General features: G+C 28.8%; 2 protein-coding genes across 2 annotated transcripts in view; both read right to left on the reverse strand.

The window, feature by feature from the left end:
- Positions 1 to 12,202, reverse strand: part of LOC110623799 (putative disease resistance protein RGA1) — a 49,837-nt gene extending 37,635 nt beyond the window's left edge. The window contains exon 1 of the mRNA XM_043960370.1: positions 11,873 to 12,202. Coding sequence (XP_043816305.1) covers positions 11,873 to 12,181 — 309 coding nt within the window. The 5' untranslated portion in view covers positions 12,182 to 12,202. The remainder of the gene's footprint in view (positions 1 to 11,872) is intronic.
- On the reverse strand, positions 6,861 to 9,307 carry LOC110623796 (disease resistance protein RGA2-like). The gene has a single exon (XM_021768823.2). The coding sequence runs from the start codon at positions 9,166 to 9,168 to the stop codon at positions 6,916 to 6,918; it is 2,253 nt and encodes a 750-aa protein (XP_021624515.2). The 5' UTR covers positions 9,169 to 9,307; the 3' UTR covers positions 6,861 to 6,915.
- Positions 12,203 to 12,427: the final 225 nt, after the last annotated feature.

Genomic DNA, 12,427 nt, shown 5'->3' on the forward strand with positions numbered 1-12,427 from the left:
TTAGTCTACTTTTAGGACAACCTTTATATAGATTTTTCTCAAACAAAAACATAATTATTCGTAATTTAAAAGAAAAAGTAAAATAAATCAATTATTTTTAGGATAACTCTTATCCTAATCCTGATCTGATTGTGTTTTAATTTATCTGAAATAGTTTTGAACCGTGTATGACAGGCAGAACAGTAATCCTGTAATCTGTCTGTTTGGCTTGGAGTCTGGCTTGGAGCATAACCTTGGGTAAGACTGTACATTTCAGTCAGAAAAAGTTTTAAAATAATCTTTTTTGGGCATTTTTTCATTTTCAGCTCAAAATTTGTCCAAAATCAAAATTCAAGTAAAAACCAATTGTTTATATCAAAATCATAGCAAAATTATGAAATTTAATATGAAAAAAATGGTGAGTTTTGCAACTCATTAGATTTCCCATACTTATAGTTTTGCTTGTTCTCAAGCATAGAAATTCAAATCCTTAAAAAAAAATAATAAAAACATAGCCCTGTTCTCAACAATTTGAAACTTAATTTGTCTACAACAAAAAGCTAAATTGTCATGCAATAAGATAATAGTAGAAATAGTTTAATTTCACCAAAGTTCTTTTCAATAAATCTCATTTTTAAAACGTGTTTTTCAAGACGTAAAGTTGACTCTTTATTCAATTTCAAGCACACAAAATATTTAGAATGCCATTAATATTAAACTATCATTTTGAAAGAATAAACTCTTAGAAACTCTTGGTTAGACCGATAAAATTTAAAGAATTTGAGGAGTTTTATTACACTTCCTACTATATTTTGCCTGAAACCGGTGAAGTGAATGTGAAACAAATGATTACTGAGTCACTTGCCTCAGATTATTCAACTGAGGTTACTACTAGCTCCACTCATGGTCACATAACTAAAGGCATGGGGCGAGTTTTAAACTACCCAAAATGGGTGATACTCTCGCAAACATTGATTTTTCATACAGAATCACCTTAAGAGGTCACTAAATACCATACTATTTGAGCCATCAGGTTGGTAACCAAATAACCAAATGACTAGAGGAGTGGGTAATAGGAGTCCAATTTATAATTTTTGCTTTTGTTATTTTTCTCTTTTTTATATTACTTTTTCTTTCTTTTCTTGATGACACCCTTTTAATTTACACATAAAAGTATGTTATAGACAATGTGTTTAAAGTCATTCTTAACAAAGGGCAACAATTCATTTAAAAGATGGAGCTCCCTTAGTTAAAATGGCAGGATCCCTGATGTGGCACATATGGAAGGATCGTAACATGTTCATCTTTGAAGGAAAGCAAAAGGTAGCCCTTGAGGTAATCAGACTTGCGTATCAGTATTTTGGGGATTACATCTTTGCCAACTCATCTACTGTTGAAGAAGACAGGGTGGTACCAAATGATGCAGCAACTGAAGTCTCCTAGCAAGCTCCTCCTCTAAATGTAATCAAATTAAATTTCGATGCAGCCATTGATACCAGGAATTCTAGAGTGAGTGCAGTTGTTTCCCGTGATCATAGAGGCCACCTTTTACTTTGGAGCTGTAGGCTTTAGAACCATAACGTCGATCCTCTCTTAATGGAGTGCCTAGCATGTAGAGATGCTTTGCTTTTAGCAAAGAATAGGAGTTTGCAGAGGGTATTTTTTAGAGTACATTTAAGATATAAAATCTAATAATATTATGGACACTAAATTATATCCACGATATTTTTTCAGGTATATAAATATATAATATTCTCTTAGTATATTTCATTCGAAACTTCACAGAAAAATAAAAAAATTTTAACCACCGTAAACATAATCAAATTAATGAACCGTATTAAATTTATATCAATTCTTTTCGTGTTTATTTTTTTAATCGTGTGATTGTTGGATTCTTAACAAAGTGATTTTGAAACTGTTATCCAAACATATTAGGGGAGACAAGCGCCTTTACTTATTCAAGATTTGATACCATTATTAATATTTCACAATGTTTAAAATTCAAACTTTACATAATTATTTTATCATTAAAAAATATAAATTAAGATGGATACTATTTTTAAAAAAATTAACAAAATAATATAATAAATTTCTTAATATCTATTATAAATACATTATATATTAGTACTTAACAATAAATTAAATTCTAAAGAAAAAAATTATTAATTAAGAAAACACAAAGATATTTGAAGTTAAAATAAACAAATAATTGATAAAGCAGTGGATCCAAGGGGGAAAAAATAGAAAAATATGCAAATAAATTCAGACAGATGAAAAAGGTCTAAATAATTAACAATTTGAAAAGAATATTTCCATTCTAAGGTGATGAAAATTGTAGAATTAAAATAGACATGTGTACACATGACTTCCCATTAAAAATGAAGAAGATGCCCCTAATGAATATGGATCTTAAGATCTTGAAATTGCTCATCTCCAAAAATCAAAGGAATGATTCAAGCATAAAACTTACAAACTCAAAACAAATTCTTGTAGTGTACAAATTTTAGAAGGAAAATTAATTCATTAACAAGGGCAATTCCTTTCGTTAAAGACTTTAAAAAAAAATTAAGTAGCTATAACAAATTATTAATTGTCATATAAGATATTAGCTGTTTATTTTTTTAAAAAAAAATTAAAAATAATTTTTCAACAAAAAATTTATGAAAGTCCATACATCATCTAAAATGACGGATTATCTGTCTGCTTTCCATATACTAAAATGTTTATGAACAATGACAGATTATGAGCTTTTCGAGTTGGAGAGAAAATAGGTGGTGGGTTAATGAAAGAGTCTAATTAGATATATCTCTCCAAGAGGTTCTCTTGCATATTAGGTCGGCAATTGTAACACTGAAGTTTCTGATTTTTGAAATTTCTGTTGGAAATATATATCAACAATCAACTATAGCTTCTCTTTGATTTGACTTGGTTTTTACCTTGACATTCTTCAATCGAGTCTCTAGTGTTATTCTTGATTGCAAAGTTTAAGCTTTGGGAAGTAAAATCAGTATTGAAGAGTAGGAAATCTAGAAAAAATTTGAACTGTATACTAAAATTTTCAGCAGATGGACACAGCTTCAACGAGTAAGCTTGAATTAAGATATCCAATCATGAATACATCAATAAAGTTCACATTGATACAAATTAAAAACTCCCATAACATCAATTGCCTTGCTTATTATTATTATTATTTTTTCTGAATAACTGAATATTTCATTCTGTTCATATACAAGATTTTTTGGCCAGTCATCTTATTCTGCAGAAATTGGTCAGAAATAAAAGATAAAAGAAGCATTAAAAATATTTAAATTAAGAAAAAGGAGAGAAAAGATATGAAAAGGGAGGAATGTGAGCCTCTACCTGAATTCTGTGCAGGTATGGAAAAGCTTCAGCATGGATTCTCAGTCAGTTCTCTAAACACATTTTTCACTTGGTTTAGAACATTATTAAACATTAGTTTTCAACAGAAAGCAATTCCATGAACAAAAAGCAACAGAACCTTGAAGCCATAAAACAATGGAAAATTCACTAATTGGTCTTGTGATACAGGGAAGCTCATTAGTTGAGTTTAAAAAAATAGATTAAAACTATCCTGAAATTTTAAAAAATCTACTAATTAGTCCTGTTGTTAATTTTAACTGTTAAACGTTTTACTATTTAGTTCATGTGATATAGAAAAATTTATTAGCTGATTTCTCAGTTTCGTAAAAATATCTACTAATTATTCCCTTTATATCGAGGGCATTTTAGATTTTTTTACGGTATTTAATGGTTAAAATTAATAGACAGACTAACTAGTAGACTTTTTAAAATCTCATAAACGTTTTAATATATTTTTCAAAATTGAGAGACTACCTAATTAATTTCCCAATACCACAAGGATGAATTAGTAAATTTCTCTAAAACACAAGAAAATTAAGAAAGAAAAAGAAGTGGATAAACATACAACTTTTGATGATTTGAAAGATGAATATAGCTACATCCATATTCTGATTTGAGTGACTTAAGCAAACTGGGTTGATGATTTGCAATTCTCCATGCATAGGTTTTCATTACAAACTCATCTGATAATATAAAAATAATAAGATCCATTGATAAAATAAAAATAATAAGATCTCAACTAATAAGATCCGTTGAGATCGTGACACATGAATGTAGAGTATGATAAGACTTTATGCATTATTTTATTCTGTTTGAGGAAAGTCCAACTTAGAGGATATAAAAATCAAATTTCAGCACCTTAGATCTTACTATTATTCAAATTAGGTAGGTCGATCATTTTAAAGCCCATAATCAACGAGTAGATCTCTCTTAAATACGTAGGATATCATTAAGGTCATGGTTGTCTATGCGATAGGATTGACAAACATGACACGCGCGATGGACAAGTCATGGGCTAACCGACTCCATTAACGAGCCGTCTGACATTTCTGCCGCAATACACTATTATTCAATCTAAGGGGACGTCAACAAAAACGTACCAAGATGAACCAATCACGTTCAAAGAAAGATTTTTCAACTTCACCAGTATATTACAAACACAAATCCTTCTCTAAACCTCAATCTCGACGAATCGAATTTCAACCTTATTAATTTCCAATCATCTATCCAAATTTATTAACTTTCCCGTGAAATCAAGCTTATTGTCCACGTCTTCTTGAACCCATCGAATCTAAGATATCATCATCAAAAGCTGTAAGAGAAGAAATTAATGCAATTGATAAATGAACAATGAAAAAGAATTTAAAATAAAATGAAAAGTCAAAGTCTAAATTAGTTCCATGTAGCATTAACATAAAGTGACAGATCTCTCAAGAGTCAAGACTTTATGCAATTCTCTCAAAGAGCATCAAGTAATAGAGAGATAGTGTGTGCAACATTAGGTATGATACTGTTTAAAATATAAAAATAAAAAATCACAATAGTTTAGAGATACACATGTATTAGCAATTTTTTACAACACAACATCAAATACAAATATGACTAGATTCAACAATTGCCATATTTTCATCTGAGTTCCCAGGCTCAATAGACGCAATAGAAGCTGAAGTAGACAATTCCTCAATAGACCTGAAATCGAAATTAAATATAAATAAAATTATTATATTTTCCTTGAATTATAGGCATATACTAGAATATTTCAAATGCATATAAATCAAGAAGGGAGAATTTAGTTTAAATAATTATTTTGGATGAAGGGAAAAGATAATTTATACATACCTAATCGTCTGATGAATCGATATCAGAACCGTTAATAACAATTTTAGGAATATGAGCAATCTTGGACCAATCTTCACCTTTTCCACGTTCACATCTTTTGCTCAATTCATCACAATCTTTAATCTCCAATTGTTGGAGAGACGCGGTATTTTGTATGCATACTGGCAATTCTTTGATATATTCACAATTTTCCAATTTTAAGAACCGGAGAGCGTTGGAAGATCCTTGAAGAAGCCATTCTGGAAAATCCACCAATTTTGGTAACTCCTTAAGCATCAGCTTTTGAAGGTTGAATTGAGCAAAGTGTTTATCAGTGGGGGAGGCGACCTAATTCCCAGAGGAAGGAATTGGGCCAAATCCACTCGGGCTAGGGCGGGCCGTAATGGCTCCCCCGAGGGACAAATCCTGCCTGGAACCCGTGAGGGTGAAGGGATGTTAAGAGCTGCTCACGACGCCAGTGGAAAGCCCGAGGTGGCAAGAGGCCAGGCGAGGGATAGCCCTGGGCCGTGAGTGGTAATAGTGCCGTGCGTACGGGCCGGGCTGTTACATAAAAAAGGCGCCTTTTTATGTAACAGCCCGGCCCTTTTCCACCGGCACTGTTACCACTCACAGCCCGGACTGGCTCCAGCGCTGTGAGCCAGAGGAAGGAATTGGGCCAAATCCACTCGGGCTAGGGCGGGCCGTAATGGCTCCCCCGAGGGACAAATCCTGCCTGGAACCCGTGAGGGTGAAGGGATGTTAAGAGCTGCTCACGACGCCAGTGGAAAGCCCGAGGTGGCAAGAGGCCAGGCGAGGGATAGCCCTGGGCCGTGAGCGGTAACAGTGCCGGGGATCACGTCCGGGCTGTTACATATGTGCCGCAACAAACTACTGTTCAATCTGAGGGGACGTCAACAAAAATGTACCAAGATGAACCAATCACATTCAAACACTGATTTTTCAACTTTACCAGTATACTACAAACACAAATCTTTCTCTAAACCTCAATCTGCACGAATAAGATTTCAACCTTATTAATTTTCAATTATCCATCAAAATTTATTAATTTCTCGTGAAATCACGCTTCTTGTCCACGTGGATACATCTTCTTGAACCCATAGAATCTAAGATATCATCATCAAAAGCTGTAAGAGAAGAAATTAATGCAATTGATAAATGCATAATGAAAAAGAATTTAGAATAAAATAAAAAATCAAAGTCTAAATTAGTTCCTATGTAGAATTGCCATAAAGTGACGGATCTCTCAAGAGTCAAGGCTTTATGCAATTCTCTCAAAGCTCCACCTAAAACCTTGCTTGAATTGAAAGCCAAACCAAAGCTTTTCACAAGTAAATGTAAGATAAAAGAGCATCAAGTAATAGAGAGACAGTTTGTGTAACATTAGGTATGACACTATTTACAATATAAAAATATAAAGTGATAAGAGTTTAGAGATACACATGTATTAGCAATTTTTTATAATACAACAACAAATACAAATATTAATAGATTCAACAATTGCCACATTTTCATCTGAGTTCCCAGACTCAATAGGCACAACAGAAGCTGAAGTAGACAATTTCTCAATAGACCTGGAATAAAAAATATAAAAATAAAAATATTATATTTTCCTCGAATTATATGCATATTTCTAATGCATATAAATCAAAAAGGAGAATTTAGTTTAAATAATAATTTTAGATGAAGGGAAAAGATAAATTATACATACTTAATCATCTACTGAATCGATGTCCAACTGTCAATAATAATTGTAGGAATATGAGCAATCTTGGACCAATTTTCACCTTTTCCAGGTTCACATTTTTCGCTTAATTCATCACAGGCTACAATCTCCAATTGTTGGAGGGATGCTATATTCTGTATGCACACGGGTAATTTTTTGAGATATTTACAACTTGCTAATATTAATAACCGGAGAGTGTTGGTAGATCCTTGAAGAAGCCATTCCGGAAAATCCACCAATTTTGGTAACTCCGCAAGTATCAGCTTTTGAAGGTTGAATTGAGCAAAGTGTTTATCATCTTTTCCATTTTCCTCCAATGTCAAATTGAGGTTTTCACAATTGACAATAGCAAGAATCTCTAATGCAGTGAGGTACTTCATGCTTTGAGGCAAAGAGATTAAGCTTTCACAATTTCCAATAATCAGTATTCGAAGATGTTTGAGGCCTTGCATATCTTCAAATAAGTGTTCTAGTTTTTCACAGCTACCAATGGCCAAAAATCTAAGAGATGTCAAGCACCCTATTCCATTCATCGGCAAACACTTCTGCTTTGTGGAAAACAGTAGAAATCTAAGGTTGATCAAGTACCTTATATCACTAGGTAACTCCTCAATACTGTCACTTAATACTAAAGTTTGTAAATTGTGTAACTTGCAAATGGAATTGGGAAGCTTTTTAATTCCAGAATTTCCATATAGACGGAGATATCTCAAATGCTTTAGAGCACCAATCCAATCTAGTGATATTTCTAATTTGGAATGAGCCAAATCCAACATTCGCAAATAGTGAAATCTCAATAAATATGAATCCAAGTTTGATTGGCTGCTAGGACTCTTTTCATCACTCTGGAATATGGCAGTTCGCACACGGTCTAAACCTTGTAAAAGGGTGGAAAGATCTTGAGGAAGTGAAGTGGAGTTAGGAAATAGCAAATGGCGAACATTGTGTGAGATGTGTGTGGTGCTTGAGGTTATTGCTAAAAATTCATTTTGTGTCAATGATAATGCAAGATCATGTACTAGATCATGCATTTTACATGTAATCCATATGCCCTCACGAGTCTCAAAGTCTTGAAAAAAAGATCTAGACCCCAGCTCCTGAAAATAGCGCGACCCAATATCTTCCAGCTCTTCATTTTGGTTTGCTGATTCAAGAAGTCCATGTGCCATCCAAAATTGAATTAATTCCCAGTTAGAGAATTCATAGTCCTTTGGATAAAAAGAGCAATAAGCAAAGCACTTTTTCAAATGAGCAGGCAACTGCTCGTAACTTAATCTCAAAGCAGGTAAAATATCAGTTTCCTTCTGCTCTATCTTCCATAACTCGCTATCTCTTATAGACTTCCAATAACTTTCATCAGTATTCAGAAGAAGAAGTGATGCTAATGTCTTCACTGCTAATGGAACCCCTTTGCATTTTTTGACAATTTCAACCCCAATTTTTAACAAGTTTGGATATCGCTTCACTTGGCCTTCTTTAAATGCAAATTTAGTAAACAAAGCCACACACTCATCTTCAGGAAGACCCGATAACTCATATGCTTTTGGGATGGTGCCCATAATGGAGGCTACTTTATTACTACGTGTAGTTACTAAGATTTTGCTTCCATTGGCACCCATACACAAGAGCTCTTTCAATTGGTTCCATTTCATAGGGTCATCATTCCACACATCATCTAAGATGAGCAAATATTTCTTATCACCAATGATCTCCCTCAAAATTCTTTGTAACTGATCCATTTCCATTTTGCTCAACTTCTCTACATGTCTCATTCCCTCTTCTGTAGACTTAATAATTTTCTCTGTCAAAATCTTTATGTCAAATTCTTCTGATACACAAACCCATATTTGAAGTTGAAAATGATTCCTTACCCTTTCATCATTATAAACAAATTTAGCGAGTGAAGTTTTTCCCAACCCTCCAATTCCAACAATAGGAATGACAGAGATTTGATCGCTATCACTAGAGTCTTGTAAAAGTGTAATGATATTTTCTTTATCATCATCTCTACCTATAACTTCAGATGCTTGCACAAATGAGTGAGTCAGTGCTCTTTCTCTAGGCATAACATGCCTACTTTCATATCGTTCTATGAGATGAAATTTAGATTTCTGACTTGCAATCTCATCTAATTTTTCTCTTATTTGCTTTACTTTTGCACTCATTTTAATACGAAATGCCATTAGATTAGAACATGAAAGAAAGTGACCCACCTGTAATCCAAAAATATACAGTATTGATTTCATATGCTTACATTTAGACGTAATCAGTAACTAATCAATTAATATAAAAGCATGCTTTTCTAAATGACTATCCGATTGCAAGTAATTATAATAATATTTCAAACTCTACACAGGGCTTTAGTTTTTTATTCTCAAACTTAAAATAATGAGAAATATTTGATTTCGATCATATATTTTAAATTTCTTTTTGGATATGTTGACATATGAATGGTTGATTAGTGAGTTTTTTATATTATAAGAACTAAGTAATAATTATTTTAAATAATAATTATTTTATATTAAATACAGTTTTATTATTATTTTTATAGTATATATTAACCTTATAAATTTTTAAATATAATTATTTTAATTTATTGGAGTTCATGATACAATTTTTAAAAAGTACTAAAAATTCAATAATACGTATAATTTTATTATTTATGTTATTTGAATTCATAAAATAATTAAAAAAATTATTTTTTCATGAGTTAATAACAAAAAAAATTATTTTTGTTTATTTTTATAATTATACCCTATTTTTTTATAATTGACCAATTAAATTTTACATTTTAATATTTATTCTAATTATACATTCACGTTAATTTTTCATTAAAAACTAATAAAATTATCACATTATTTAATATATTATTGTTAGATCACTGCTAGTTCAACAAAATTCATAATACAATTAATTACGACTTAAAAAGTTAAGGTTTAATTGATAAATTTTTAAAATTTAAGATATAATTATAAATTTTTTTAAAAATTATGATTTTTTTTATCATTTATCCTAAAATTAAAATTGATAATATTAAAAAATAATTTATAGTATTATTATAAATTTTTTAGTTTTATCAATGATTTAGTATATCAATTTTATTTTAATTTAATTTAAAATTAAATTACACTAATTATTATTATAATTTAAAAAAATACATAATTAACAATATGATTGAAATTAAAAAGAAATATTATTATAAAAAATATATTAAAAAATAATTATAATTATTTTATTATTTTATATTTTAAAAATAAATTATGCAAAATATAATTTTAAATTAATTTTATATTTCACGTTATAAAATATAATTAATATATATTATTAATCATATAACTTTTTTTAACTACAATGATGATCGATTTAGATTAAATTAAAATAGATTGATACACTAAAATGATAAAATTAAAAAATTTATATAGATTTAATACGGTTAAAATAGTAATATTTTCATGAGTTAATAAAAAAATTCATTTTTTTTATTTTTATAATTATATTTTATCTTTTGAAGAATTAAATTCTAAATTTTAATATTTGTTTCGACTAGAGGTTCACGTTAAAAACTAACGAAATTGTCACATTAAATAACGCATTATTATCAAATTACGATATTATTTTAACAAAATTTAAAATACAATTAATTATAACTTAAAAAGTTAAAATTTAATTGATAAATTTTTAAAATTAGGATATAATTATAAATTTTTTTAAAAGTTAAAATTTTTTATCATTCTCTTAAAATTAAAATTGATAATATTAAAATATAATTCATAATATTATTATAATTTTTTTAATTTTATAATTTTAAATTAAGCCACATTAATTATTATTATAATTTAAAAATGCATAATTAACGATATAACTGAAAATAAAAAAAATATATTAAAAAATAATTATAACTATTTTATTATTTTATATTTTAAAAATAATTTATGCGAAATATAAGTTTAAATCAATTTTATATTTCACATTATGAAATATAATTAATATATATTATTAATTATATATTTTTTTAACTACAATGATAATTATTATAAATTTAAAAAAATTAAAATGTGGATTAATTTAGATTAAATTAAAATAAATTGATATAATAAAATTAAAAAATTTATAATAATAATAATAATAATAATATAAATTACTTTTTAATATTATAAATTTTAATTTAAAAAAAATTAAAAAATTAAACTTTAAAGTAAATTTATAATTACACATTAAATTTTAAAAAATTACTAATTAAATTTGATTTTTTAAATTGTAATCAATTATACTCGGCACGACAATGACATTAATCTGTAACGAAAAGTTTAATGTTAGTATATAATTAAAATAAATAGAAAAATAGAAAAATATGAGATTTTTTGTTATTAACTTTATTTTCATTATTAAACTATTTTTGTAATTAATAATTTTTTTTAGCATATATTGAATATATAGGAGTATATTAAAACGCTAATATGTTATCATCTAAAAAAAATTTCTCATATCTCGTACTTTTGAGATAAAATCATATTATTGTTTTGAGATTAAATTTAATTTTCTTTAAATTTTAAAATTAAATTATTTTAAGACATTTTATTATTTTGCAGTTGTTTATATATTTATTTCATTTGAGTATATATGTATACTATATAAAATAAAATAAAATATTAAATTCCTAAAACATTTCTATAATAAATCTGTTTCTAAAAATAAAAAATTCAAAATTAATTTTAATTCTAATTTTTAACGAGAATCATATTAGAATTAAAATCAAATTACTTGTGAAACCATTTCTAAATTAAAGAAAATTATAATTTTTTTTTATAAAATTAGAATTTTATTTTTTGAAAAAATATTGAATGTGAAATTTTATAAATATATAATAAATTTATATATGTATAACATATAATAAATATCAGGATGAAATAAAAATAATTATAATGTAAAACTAAATCGTGTGCCTCGGACCTTTTTGCTGGTGGTTCCATACAATTGAAGTACTCGTCTTCTCTGATCTTCACATTGAAATTCATCAAGCACATCCTCAGCATCATAAAGAGCATCCTTAAGCTTAGCCAACCACAACCTCAGTGGAGGGTCATTCACTTGCTTCTCCTCAGCATCCATTAGCACAGCTTTCACTGTCAACAAGATATCCTCCAGCTTTCTGAGTTCTGCTTTCAAGCCCCATGCAAAACATATCTCTTGGTAGGTATGGGATGCTATCTTCTCCAACACTTTCTCAGCAATATTAAAAGCAAACGACTCTATTGCCATTTTTGTGGATTTTGATTTTTATCTGAGTAGAAATTGAGATAGATAACAAAATTTGAATCAAAATCCCATGCATTTTATAGCCTAGAAAACTCATTTGGCAAGCATCGAGTTTTCAAAGTTGTGAATTAAAGCATAAATTCTATTATTTCAGCTGATGAACTCAAAGATTATACTAAATCTTTGGAGTTTAAAATTCTATATTCTCCCATCTTCTTACTCATTCTTGGTGTAGGCAAAAGTTACAAG

The sequence above is a fragment of the Manihot esculenta genome, chromosome 9 (assembly GCF_001659605.2).
Source record: "Manihot esculenta cultivar AM560-2 chromosome 9, M.esculenta_v8, whole genome shotgun sequence".
Lineage (NCBI taxonomy): Eukaryota > Viridiplantae > Streptophyta > Magnoliopsida > Malpighiales > Euphorbiaceae > Manihot > Manihot esculenta.